The sequence below is a fragment of the Mirounga leonina genome, unplaced genomic scaffold (assembly GCF_011800145.1).
Source record: "Mirounga leonina isolate KUSES-001 unplaced genomic scaffold, KU_Mleo_1.0 Mir_115, whole genome shotgun sequence".
NCBI classification, from domain to species: Eukaryota; Metazoa; Chordata; class Mammalia; order Carnivora; family Phocidae; genus Mirounga; species Mirounga leonina.
Window position 1 is genome coordinate 7472044 of NW_023270268.1, and position 12924 is coordinate 7484967.

Below are 12924 nucleotides of genomic sequence, written 5' to 3' on the forward strand. Positions count from 1 at the left end.
GGCGAGCAGCATGTGCAAAGATGAGTGGCAGGAGAAGTGAGCAGGGCACTGAGGCCAGTCAAAGCGTTCAGATCAAATCATGAGTTTAGGAGAGTAAGCAGCTCAAGAGGTTTTTGAACAGAGGAGAGACACAGTCCAATTTACATTTTTAAAAGATTCCCCAGCTGCTTTGTGGAAAATGGATTCAAGACGGGCAAGAGTGGGGAGGAGTCTGGTTAGGAAGCTGTTGTAGTAAGTTAACTTTATACCTGCTGATCCTGGACTAGGCTGAGCCTGACATCATGAATGTCATTCATCTCCACTTCTCAGTGTTTCAGTGTCTACAGAATAAAATGACATGTTTATTGGGTTGAAAAATAAGTTTTATATTGGAAAACATGGGATTTTGAATTTCAGATTGGCTACTAGTAGGCTATATTTTATTATTGCATGTCTTACAACTTCATAAAAAGCAAATCTGGACGTATTTATCAGGTTTCCTATGTTATTCGAGATGAAGTGGAGAAGTACAACCGAAATGGAGTCAATGCCCTGCAGCTGGATCCAGCACTGAACAGACTTTTCACGGCAGGTCGAGACTCAATCATAAGAATATGGAGTGTCAATCAGCACAAGGTAAGGCAGGGATTGAGTTTTATACTCAGTAAATGTTAGTCTGTCTAATATGGCACTTTTCACAGTTTCAGATTTAATCTCTGAGCAATGTGTTATTTGGTGCACTGCAACCAGAATTCTGTAAGCCTCTGAGAAAAACACCCCTAGGGGAGTATTCAAAACTGCTTTAGCTAAGGTAGGGACTCCATAAACTTAGGTGTGTGATAAGAGATCTCTGCTACAAAGAAGCAAAGAGATTGGTCTGGTGGGAGGATTACTTTCAACAATTTATATTTTCCTGTTCTTGGCAACCCTTTTCAGTGCTTTAAAAAAAAAAAAAAAGTTGAATACGCTTTTTTACATTTATAATTAATCTGGAGGAAACATTTGATTTCTTTCTTTAAAAGTGATTAGGGTACCCAAAAAATCCATAAGGCCTTATCAGATACTATAAGGTTGATATAAAAATAGACAACATGGTCGACTTCTTCAGAAGATTTAAAGTCTGTTTTCTTAAACAGGGAAAGGACTTAAATCTATGTAAAAATAAATCCCCAGTCAAATGGAAAGGAACTCTTTTTGTATTTTGTTTGAATGCCTGTATTGTGAATGACATAGGAAGGAAGATTCAGGGAAGGAGAAAGAGCATTTATTGAGCTCCTAGCCATGTACCAGATACACTCTTAGTCCTTTCCTATCCAGTGTGGTTTTAATTCTCACAACAACCCTTCAAGGCAGCTGATAATGATTCATTTCCATAGATGGGAAGACGGGCTCAGAGAAACCCATGGTTAAATAGCTGGTAAGTGACAGAGAATTAGCTCCCAGTCTAACTTCAGAACCTGGTGCTTGACCTTGTAGTTTTAAAAGTCTCTGTCTCTAGCAAGTTGTGCAAGTCTGATGTTCAGTCTAAAAAAGAGCCACTATTCTGCACAGTTGCTGGATAATGTTTCTTCAAATGGACTTTGGTCCAGTGGGCTTTAAATTTTTTAACCAATGGAAATAGTGGTGGGCCCAGTATCAAAAAAAATGGAAACTAAGAATACTATGGCTTTGAAATACTTCTTGGAACTCACATTTGAATTGGAATGTCACCTTCTAGGAATTAACAGTATTTCAAATAAATTAAGGAAAACACAGAACTTAAGCCTGAAAGAATCTAGAAAGCTACCTATCCTTCCCTTAGACATCTTTATTCCGGTCTTCATTTCATGACAAGACTAAGTAGCATCATTTCTCAAATAAACTTGTAGAGAGAGCTGTTCTCTTCAGCCTTGAAGAGTCTTGAACTTGCCTGTGTTGGGTGTAGGATATAACTAAATGCTCTTTAAAAGGCCTCTCCTGGTAATTAAGCCAAGAGAGAAGAATGGAAGAATCTCAAGTTACTGAATCAATACAGTGGCAGGGCTAGTACTCCTTTAACTTTGGGCTTCCAGTTCTTCTCTGAAGGACTGTAGATATCATGAGGAAAACATTTAGTTCAGAAGGTAAAAACCTTAGTAGGGGGGTTAAGAGCAAAAATGTTCATCTCCTTCTGCAGTCAGGCTGGGCTCCTCACTACTCTCGTTCAGCCACATCTTCATTTCTGGGTCTGCTGTCTGCTGTGAGCCTTTACCACCCCTGATCCAAATCCCTCAAGCCTGTAGATCTGCTCACATCCTGTCCTTCCTAGGAAACCCCCGCCTGCAGCACTCTGTGTCATATGCAGTGCCTCGCCCAGATCTTGTTGTCTTTGCTAACTTAAGACAAAAATTAAGCATTTGTCCTAGAAACCTAGGCTTTCATCAGTAATAAAACTCCTAAAACAAAACTTCTGTTTACATCTGTTATATGGAAGCACCAACTGTTTGATGAAATTCTACTCTGGGGGTGCCTGGGTGGCTCAGTCGGTTAAGCATCGGACTCTTGATTTGGGCTCAGGTCATTATCTCAGGGTTGTGAGATCAAGCCCCGCATTGGGCTCCGCTATGTGCGTGGAGTTTGCTTAAGACTCTCTCTCTGCCCCTTCCCACTCGCTCAGTATGCATTCATACACATGGGCGCGTGCGCATTCTCTCTCTCTTAAATAAATTCATTCATTCTACTCTGAATTCAGTTGTCAGTTTTAAGACCTGAGAGCAGTGTGTCACATTAATTGAAGAATGAAGACATATCTATAATTTATAATATATTTCATTCTCTAATGTAAACTGATGACCTTACAATTTTTCTTTTAATTTTAGCAAGATCCATATATAGCATCTATGGAACACCATACCGATTGGGTAAACGACATTGTACTTTGTTGTAATGGGAAAACTTGTAAGTACTTCTTTGGATTATTGGGCTTCTGGAAGTTTTTTATTCAATTTGATATGCTTTTCATTTTTTATGTACTTTTTTTTAATTGAAGTTTCGTATACAAACAAAAGCACACACACCTTGAGAACACAGCTTAGTAAGTTTTATAAGGTGAACACCCATGTCTACATACAGATTACAAGAAGCCCCCTTGGACTGTCCTTTCAGTAACTCCCTTATGCCCCAAGATAACTGCTTTCCTGTCTTCTAAACACTGTAGATTAGTTTTGCCTGCATTCGAACTATATATAAATAGACTCATAACAATATGTATTCTTTTAGCTTTATTAATGTCTTTTTTCGTTCTTATTATGGTAAGATCCATTTCTTGGTTTTGCAGTCTGTGTTAGAGAAATTTTTCTCCATCAGATTAGTTGCTCCTTCAACTGGAACATTAAAAAAAGTTTGCTCTGCCTATTTAAAAAAATATTTGAGGGGCGCCTGGGTGGCTCAGTCGGTTAAGTGTCTGCCTTCGGCTCAGGTCATGATCCCAGGGTCCTGGGATCAAGCCCCGAGTCAGGCTCCCGGCCCAGCAGGGAGTCTGCTTCTCCCTCTGCACCTCCCCCTGCTCGTGCTCTCTCTCTCTCAAATAAATAAAAATAAAATCTAAATAAATAAATACATATTTGAGACAAAATACAATAGGTTCTAGGAAAAGCTTTTAGATTGTGTGTAAGTGTGTGTGTGTGTGTGTGAACATTAACAGATACTTGACTTAAGAATACTATAAATATTCAAGAATATATGTGTGTCTATGAACATTAGTTTGAAAGTGTGTTGCATTGTTATAAGTCTTTAAAATGGTGAAGTCTTACTACTCGAGTTTGTTTATTCTTTGCATCTTCTAGTAATATCTGCTTCTTCTGACACGACAGTGAAAGTGTGGAATGCACATAAGGGATTTTGCATGTCAACACTAAGGACACATAAGGTAAAACAACAAACGTAATTTTTGGTGTCTCTAGTATAATATTGAGATCTCGCTACTTTATGTGGCTCATTTTCTTACTGATCTAGTAGATCATTGTATGTGTGTTCTGTTACAGGATTATGTAAAGGCCTTAGCATATGCCAAGGATAAAGAACTGGTAGCTTCGGCTGGGTTGGACAGACAAATATTCCTTTGGGATGTGAATACTTTAACAGCATTGACTGCCTCAAATAACACTGTCACAAGTAAGGTGTTTGAAAAAAACTTCTTTAAAAGTAATTCAAGTTGATATAAATAAAGAATGGTTTATGAAACATCTTTGATAGGTTTGCATCGAGGCAGTGCTTCATATTTTGAGAGTGCTTCTACCTACACTGTTCTAGCTCCCAAGAGTATGATTGAACAACAAGGAGCTAGTTCGTCACTGCAGTCTAAAAATGGTAACTTCTTCAGGTGTAACCTGGTTATTTTTGTCCGTGTGCATGTCTTAGCTCCCTAGCTAAAGTGTAAGTTCCTTCAGGGCAGGGGAGTGTGTCTTATCACCACTTTGTACCTCCCACAGCATTGCCTGGCCCTGACAAAGCAGGCAGTTTCTGACTCTTAAAAGTGTTACTATGTCTTATGAGCCCTTGAGTTGATGGCCAAGATGGAGAATACCCAAAGGAAAGACAGAAAAGTCCTCCAATACTGATTTTGTGGCACCCTTTCAGAGCCGCCCTAAACAATCCAGCCAGTTTCGAAAGAGTTCAGAGAGGTTGGGTGCCCCTGGAGGCAATTCAGACATTCACAGTAGGTTAATAGCGCAGGTGCCTCACCAACTAAGACATCTCAGATTACCAGGTTAGACCCAAACAAATCTAGATTTGAGACTCGGCCTCACAGTTGGCTCACCCTACTAGAGTCCTCTAGGCTAGAAAGTCTGTGTTCAGAATCTGAACTATCTAGATCCCTACATATAGGTCCAATTTGTCATAACTGTGGAATACTCACATTGACATAGCCAAAACAGTCGTAATATAATCTAGGATGTGCCAGGAAGGGCACATTAGGAGACTGATGTTTATAATTTCTTGACTATTCTGCCCTTTCCCCAGGAAATATGCAAAGCTCTAAACACTACCCTCCTCTGTTCTCTTTGATTTTTCACCAGTGCATTATTGTAGTGATTCAGCAACTGGTCCCTGCTGAGGGCTGTCATGACACACATTGGGTCTCTCTAGATGTAGGGTCTGCCTCAAAGAGACACTAACAGGAGGGAACAAAGCAAAAGAAGTCAGGATTGTTCCAAGGTCAGAGACCAGGCTTATGGTTACAGATTCTGCAACAGATACATCTTGCTTAGAATTGTTTAAAGAGGTTACCACACAGGTTGATTTATGATTATAGAAACACTAATTGCTAACATTTATTGAGTACTTACTACAATCGTTTTCTAAATATACGAATATATTAACTGCTTCACTCATAACTTCTTAGTATGTTTGTTTATATTTTTTATTGAAAATTAGGATCATACTGTATAGACAGTTTTGTATGCAACTTTTTTCACCTCAGTGAAACTGAGTTCTGAATCAAAGAGCATGAACATGATTCTTGCTACACATTGCCTAATGTCCTTCCAAGAGCTGTGCCAACAAATTGTACTTATCCCACAAGTAATGTATAAGAGTACCGTTGAACTGTCTTTTGAGAATTATTACCTCATTGAAAATCTGAATTGGTGGGTGAAAATAATATTTTTTGCTTTGATTTGTGTTTCCTTGAAAATAGTGAGTTTGGACATATTTTTCATATTTATTGGCACAAGTATATCTTTGAAAATACATTACTTATGTGGATAGTTTTTAAATGGCAGTGCAATTCAATTTAGCAAATATTTATTGAGCACTTGTGTATGCTCAAATCTAGAAAAGATGTAAATTTTGGTAACGGTCTTGTTTAGAATGACCTCCATCATCACTAGACTTCTTTTCCTTGGAGCACTCACAAAGATAAGATTTTCTAAACCGAATAACTGAACTTACAATTTTTGCTGACTAGCTGCTGAACAGCTGATGATTTTGTTAACGTTTAGCTTCCTTTATCTCTAATAGCTTCTTCTTTAAGTGGGAACAAAGATTCCATTTATAGCCTGGCAATGAATCAACTGGGAACAATCATTGTATCAGGGTCCACTGAGAAGGTAAGGGGGAGCTTAACGGGTATATCTTAACACTGGAAAACAAAGACACCAAAATAATTTGATCTGTGTAATTACTAAATATACAGACCATGGTTTTGCTTGGTGGATGCTGAGGGAAAGGTTTTATTTGAACAAACGAGAATATAACTATATAATTACTGCCGCGTGTGGTGATGGGGGTGGGGTGGATGGGTGTAGGAGGCCTATTTGTGTTTTGACATTAGAAGGGCTTCCTCCTACTTGAAAAGATTGGGGGCCTCAGACAGTGTCCACTGGCAGAACAATATTTCCTTCTCAGAATGTAATGGTTGTCATTTAACTTCTAAATCATTTATTATTGAAATTTGTTCATATATATATATATATATACACTTAGTTTGTGTAATATTTTGTTAAAATACACAGGTTTTAAGGGTATGGGATCCAAGAACATGTGCAAAACTAATGAAGCTGAAAGGACACACAGACAATGTCAAAGCACTGCTGTTGAACAGAGATGGTACACAGGTATGCACTTGCGTGTGCACGTTTACCTAATAACCTTGTCCAAAATTTCATGCACCAGAAACTTCCCCGCTTTGTTGCCTAGGTTGATTTCAACCCAAAGCCACACATATTATAAACCGTGGTCTGCTTTTAAATCCTTAAAATACTCAATTGTATGTAATTTTGAAATTACTCTGTTTGCATCACTTCTAAATAAAGGCCAAACAAAAAGTTCCCTCAGAATAATTCGAATGCCAACAAGTATATGCAGTTATGATGTGTATAGGATAACAATAATTTAAAATGTCACTTTGTGTAAAGCAGAAGGAAGTTTTGTCATTGAATGCTTTGTGCTAGTGAATTAAGGGGAAATTTCCTGACAGTGGGTTTGACTTTGGGCAAATCCTGTCATTTGACTGTATAGATACAGTTTATAAATTTAGTTATCTGACATAATACTTAAGAGTCAGCATTTCAAAGAAAAACATTTTGGTAATGTTTGAACATGTACTGGTTGGGTACATAATTCGATTTGTTCTGTAGCAGTGGGAAAATGATGTTTCATCAATATAGATAATAAAAACAAAAACTGAGCACCATTTTCAGTTAAGACCCACCTCTACCTTGTACCCCTACCTCCCCCAGCCATGTTTTCTCATGGGCCAAGGAGAAGCCCAGAGCTAACTGGAATTGATTGCGAGCGGGTTAGGAAAGGGAGAGTAGGGAGGTGGTGCGATGAGAGGCGCCATCACTTCTGTGGAAATTACGTTATAGAAACTGCCTCACACGTGAATTAGAGAAACCTTTGTCTCCAGGGGTGAGAGGAAGGTTTGGAAAACTAGCCAAAACCAGGAACTCATCTTCAGAACCAGGCAAAGAGAGGCTTGAAGATGCCCATGGAGGTCTTTGGAGATGTGGAAGGATCTCAGTGTTAATGTACTCTGTGGCCTTGAGAGAACTTCACGTTACTAGTCCTTAGTTGACTCATCTGCAAAGCAGGGACCATAATATTTAGTTTGTATAGTTGGTAAGAAGATTAGAAGTAGTAAGTATATTCTTGTCTGTAGGCCATGGCATTCTCCAGTGCCCTTGAGTTCCTTTACAGCTCCATTTTCCTGGGAGTCTGAGAAGCCCAGTTTGGTCAGCTCCTCACTGTTTTGCAGGGTAGCTGCTGGGCTGCACTTGAGATGGCTGCACCGGCCTTGTTCTGTGGGCTTCGTTCAGGATTTGACTGCATCCTCTGGTCTTCATGGGACTGCCCTGAAATAGGGGGCTGTGGACAAGATGGTTTTCAGAAGGAGGCTGTGGGCTTGGCAGACTTTCTAAAGCTCCTCCTGCTACTATACTCCTTGCCTTGTTTCCTCTCTATGTAGTCATGAACGCGCTTTTACCTAAGACAATTTAAGTAGCACGTATGGTTACAGATGTACTTCATGTAAAGTCAGCTGCACCTACTCTAAGCAGACCGCTTGAAAGGCTGCCCTTGGGCGGTAGAGCGCATAATTAGGCAGATACCATCCTCCTCGAGTTCCTCCTCCATCCATTTTCCTTCTTGGCAGCTAGAGGCGAAATGTAAACTTAACCCCCAACTACACTTATATTAGGGAATTGATCAACAAAACAGCAACAGTAACTACTTGTTTGGGCCAAAGGAGGAAAAAAGAAACCTTTAGGTACTGATTCTCAAACTCTTGTAATATACGAGAGAAATAGTTAACAGTTACTGGACCAGAGCATGTACTGCATCCCGCAGAGTTGCCCTGCAAGCTTCTAATGTAGGATCTCTGGTGGCATCATGAGTCAGAGACTTGTGATAAGATATGTGTAACAGGCCAGCGAATCCCATAGACAGCCCCTTCCTTTGTTGTGTTGTTGTTACTTAGCAAATCATACTATTTGAGGTCTGTCGCCACAGCAGTTGTTTTGATTGGTGCCACCATTACTGGGCTGAGCCACCTGACATTTCATCCCTTGTACTTGCTCAGGCAATTGCTTGAGGAACTGGGACAATTTGCCATCTTGGTTTGAGTGAGCGACATCCTCGTGTGTCCCTCACAGGGTTTTCCTATAATTGAAGTCCTGCCGAACCTAGCTAAAAGTCAAGGGGTCTTTAAGCATCAGGCCACTCCTTGCACTGACTTACCTTGCCCACTTGGCTGCTGTCTATTGCAGTTACAATTGCATATGAGTGACCATCCCAGAAACACTTATGTTGGTCAACAGCGGCCTGGCCTCAATACACTGGCCCCCCTCGTTTCTATTTGGCAAAAGCGCAGCCACCTGATCAGGGCTGTAGAGTCTGTGCCTCTAAGTCTAATGTAGTAGAACCATTCAGGTCCTTCTGTCCTAGTCCCAAGAATTACCTCCTAGTGACAGGGTCTTCACGTTTATCCAGTGGAAGGGTGGAGGTAGTGGGAAATGTCTGATGATTACTCTAGCTCCTGCAGGGTAGCAGGCACTAGAATTCCTATTAAATAGGCACATCCTTCAACCATACTACCAAACGCTGCAAAGAAGTTCGCCAGCATTGTACTTTAAAAGTAATTGTTGTCTACTTGGGGGCCTGCCTTTTAGCGGCCATCGAGTACATTTACCATCAGAGATTATTTTATGTTCAATATCAGAGTTGATACAGCTCTGTTCTCTCATCTTTCAGCTGTACGCTTTGGGTTTGGGACTTATCTCTTCCCTTGCTGCAAGTTGCCTAGGCTGTGAGAACTTCAACCTATCACCTTAGCTTTCCTTATCCTGAAGTTGTCAGATCTTACTCCCTGTAGATACATGGCCTAGGATCTGAGGGATCAAAGCTACACTAACAGCTTTGCCACCTCAGAGTAGCAGCTCTTCCTGGACAGGGGAGCCCTTCCTTGCTCTCTCCATCAGATTGTATGGGTCCTCTCACAGGCATGTTGGAGGTCTGCTTGTAACTTCCTCTGGACAGTTTCGTTGTTGGTTAGGCTCTTGGTTGCCTTGTAAACCAGTTAGAATAGGGGATTAAAACACTGATGCTCCTGGCAACTTATGGGGGAGTGTCCTAGTGGGTGTGCATTTAACTAAACACATCCAGAGTTCGAAAGGCCCCTTCCAGTCACAGGCACGCCAATAAATCTTAATATTCCTTAAGGTCTCATCTATTCAGACACTTTCTAAATCTCCAAGCCCACAACTATCTTCTCTTCTTTGAAGCTCTTTGCCTACTTAATTTCTTACGCCAGCACTAGCAGCTGCTGCTTCTTGAGGCCATTTTTTCCCCAAAGAAGTAAGTTTTTATTCTCTTCTGCAAGTCACCACAGTAACTGGTAGTGAACCCCGGGCATGCTGAATGTGAATGTAGTGTGCCCAATTCAGCCTCTTTCTGTCGGAGTCACAGTGTGCTCAGCCCTAGTTTGTGTGCCAGCAACTTCTATGTAGTTGATGCTCCTGAGCCTTTACAAAGCATCAGAATTGCTAATGTTAACTTTGAATGCTGGAAGTCCACATTTTATATTAATAGATGTTGAACTTGAGGCTCAGATGGGAAGTCTGTAAGGTCACAAAGACTGAGTGGTAAGCCCGGGACTAGATTTTGCTTCTGACTCCTGTTGGTAGAATGCCAGAGACCTGGCAGGCCATTAGGAGCGCATTGCAGTGAGGGAGAGGTGAGACAGAGGTGTGACCTAGGGCTCCAAAAGACCTGCTGGCCTAGTGCAAATCTCGTCAACCGTAGTGTACAGAATGACCTGGAGAGCCTATCAAAACACAGACTGATAGACCCTACCAGAGTTTCTGCCTCATTAGGTTTGGAATTGGACCAGGAATCTGCATTTTTAACAAGTTCCCAAGGGATGCCGACTCTGCATGTGGCCAGGTAGGAGAGGAGAAAGGCAGTTTTGCTCAGAAGTTTCCCCTGCTTGAGCATGTACTGTTGCCTTCGGTCATTTTCAGCCTGTGGTGCATGTTTATCAGAGGTCTTTATTGGAGGCAGAAATACAGGATGTCAGAGGTGGGTGTTTGACAGTGTAGAGGCAGGAGAGGCACCGAGTGCAGAGCACAGCAAAGCAGGAACTTTCCCAGCCAGAACTTTTTCTAACTTTAACTTTCTCTGTTTTCAGTGCCTTTCCGGCAGTTCTGATGGGACAATTCGCCTTTGGTCCCTTGGCCAGCAGAGATGTATAGCAACGTACCGAGTCCATGATGAAGGTGTTTGGGCTCTGCAAGTCAATGACGCCTTCACACATGTGTATTCTGGAGGAAGGGACAGAAAGATTTATTGTACAGACCTGAGAAACCCTGACATTCGGGTACTAATTTGTGAAGAAAAAGCACCAGTTCTCAAGGTGTGTCCTAAATTTAGTTTTGTGGTTAAGATTGTTCCATGTGCTAGCCAAATCCGGCAAAATCTGTATTAAAACAGGAATCAGCTATGGGATTGTAAAAACATATTTTAATTTTCATTAGTCACTTGTAGAAGAAATTGTGACTTTTTGGGTACCTCAGTGACACGTAGCTGTCCCACTGGCGAATCCTAGTGCAATTTCCCCACGTTGCTCCTGAGCTCAGTTGGCTTTCCTAACCTCTCCTTAGTGGAGGAATGTGACGAGTTCAGGTATCTGTAAGCAGACAACACCAAAGCACAAATGTGTCCAATGCCTCAAGAAGGAGGTTGTGGAAGAGTTGCTCCAGAAGAAGAGAGAACAAGCCAGTTCATACTCCAAACCATGACTGCCTCAGAGTAGTCCTGATTGCTAATCAGCATCTGCTGTGTGGGTGAAAGGGTACTTGAGAAGCCATCCATACTGACACCTGCTGAAAGTGAAGCCTGGACTGCTAAATGGCCGTATCATCATATGACAAGATGTTCGGCCTCCCTGATGATCTCAGAATTACACATTGAGACCATAGTGAAGAGCTTTCCAGATTTAAAATGGAGGCATAAAGACAGCACTACTTCATTTTCACAAAAATCATCCAAAAACAACTAGAAAAGCAAGAAACAGAACTGCAAATACCCACGAATCTAAGTGACATCTGAAACCCAGGCCACAGTATAAGAGGAAGGGCTGAAAAAGGGAATAGAAGTCAAAGGAGACACTTGAGGGGATTCCTGTGGCCTAGGAGCGCACACATCCTGGCCGAGTATGGCTCTTTAAAATAGGTGGCGCCCCCCAGAGGACAAAACCAATAATCCTAGGGGAGCAAGGGGGTTGAGGCTGGAATTAGAGCCTGTGTTCAGGGGGCAGAAGCACTGTGTGTGAGTCCTGCAGCTGCCAGGATCTCTTGACTGTGGAGGAACAAGCTCAAAGAATTTAGTGACAGCATAACTGCGTGTTGAAAGAAACGTAACTTTGAACTGAAGAGGATTCCTACTTGCTAGGAGTCCAGCCTATCCCATGACTTCCAACCTTCAGTTTCCTGGCACAGGAAGAATAGTGGATGACTGACCATAGAGTGATTTCATGTGCGTGCCATCTATATACATGGCTGTAGGGACATATTTCTATATGTAAACTGTTTTTAAAAATACAGAAGGCACACGGTAAACTGTTTGCCGGTGTACTATTCTTAGATGAGGGAGGTGAATTACGTGGGTACTTTTCACTTTTGCTATGTTAGAATGTTTTTTTACTACAAACATTTTCAGAGAGAAAAAGACACCTAATTTCCTTGTTATTAAAAAAGAAAAAACAAAAGAGTAACAAAAACAAAATTATGCTAAGTCACCCTTTTGACTATACCCATTTGGATCCCTTAACTATTTAATTTAAAATCACGCTGAAACTTTCAGCCGCTGTTTTTGGGGAGAAGTCACTCCTATTACACTCGTAAAAGGCCGTTCTCCTTTAGCAAAGACACTCCCTCATTTTGTGCAACCCTAGCTTTTAACGCATGCCACAGTACAGTCAGCATACAAACATCAAATGAAGGAGTTGATATTTAATAATATGTAGCTAGTCCTGGCAGCTCAGGAGAGTCAGCATTCCACAGAGCAGTGTTTTTGTGCTTTGTTTTCAGATGGAGCTTGATAGATCAGCTGATCCCCCTCCCGCAATCTGGGTTGCCTCGACTAAGTCTACAGTAAATAAATGGGTAAGCGAACCGCCATATCCCTGGCAAAGGTTTGTAAACATGTGGTTTGTTATCACAGACCTGCCAGATACCAGTAGCAAATGCTCGGGATGAACCTGACACTCAGCATGCTTTCGAACAGTGGCAAAAATCTGAAAGCCTCTGTGAGTGATCCTAAAGATTGTACTAAAATTACGATAATAGTCAAGATGAAGCATCTGACTTCTTTGTCAGGAGCCAAGATAGACATTTGATGTGCTTAGAATAGGCACTGTTCCCTGATAAACCAATAAATGTTAGTACAGCGTCTGAGCTCACAAAACTGCATTTGAAAACAGGCAGCCCT

The 12924-nt window shown here is 41.3% G+C and overlaps 1 protein-coding gene across 3 annotated transcripts in view; it reads left to right on the forward strand.

Moving 5' to 3' along the window:
• Window positions 1-12924, forward strand: part of WDR48 (WD repeat domain 48) — a 47494-nt gene that overhangs the window by 14176 nt on the left and 20394 nt on the right. For 2 of the 3 annotated variants that reach the window (XM_034992298.1, XM_034992288.1), the window contains exons 2-9: window positions 475-615; window positions 2817-2895; window positions 3783-3865; window positions 3981-4110; window positions 5959-6047; window positions 6453-6554; window positions 10625-10849; window positions 12525-12599. In XM_034992298.1, coding sequence (XP_034848189.1) covers window positions 475-615; window positions 2817-2895; window positions 3783-3865; window positions 3981-4110; window positions 5959-6047; window positions 6453-6554; window positions 10625-10849; window positions 12525-12599 — 924 coding nt within the window. The remainder of the gene's footprint in view (window positions 1-474; window positions 616-2816; window positions 2896-3782; window positions 3866-3980; window positions 4111-5958; window positions 6048-6452; window positions 6555-10624; window positions 10850-12524; window positions 12600-12924) is intronic. The other variant, XM_034992306.1, reaches the window with a different exon arrangement.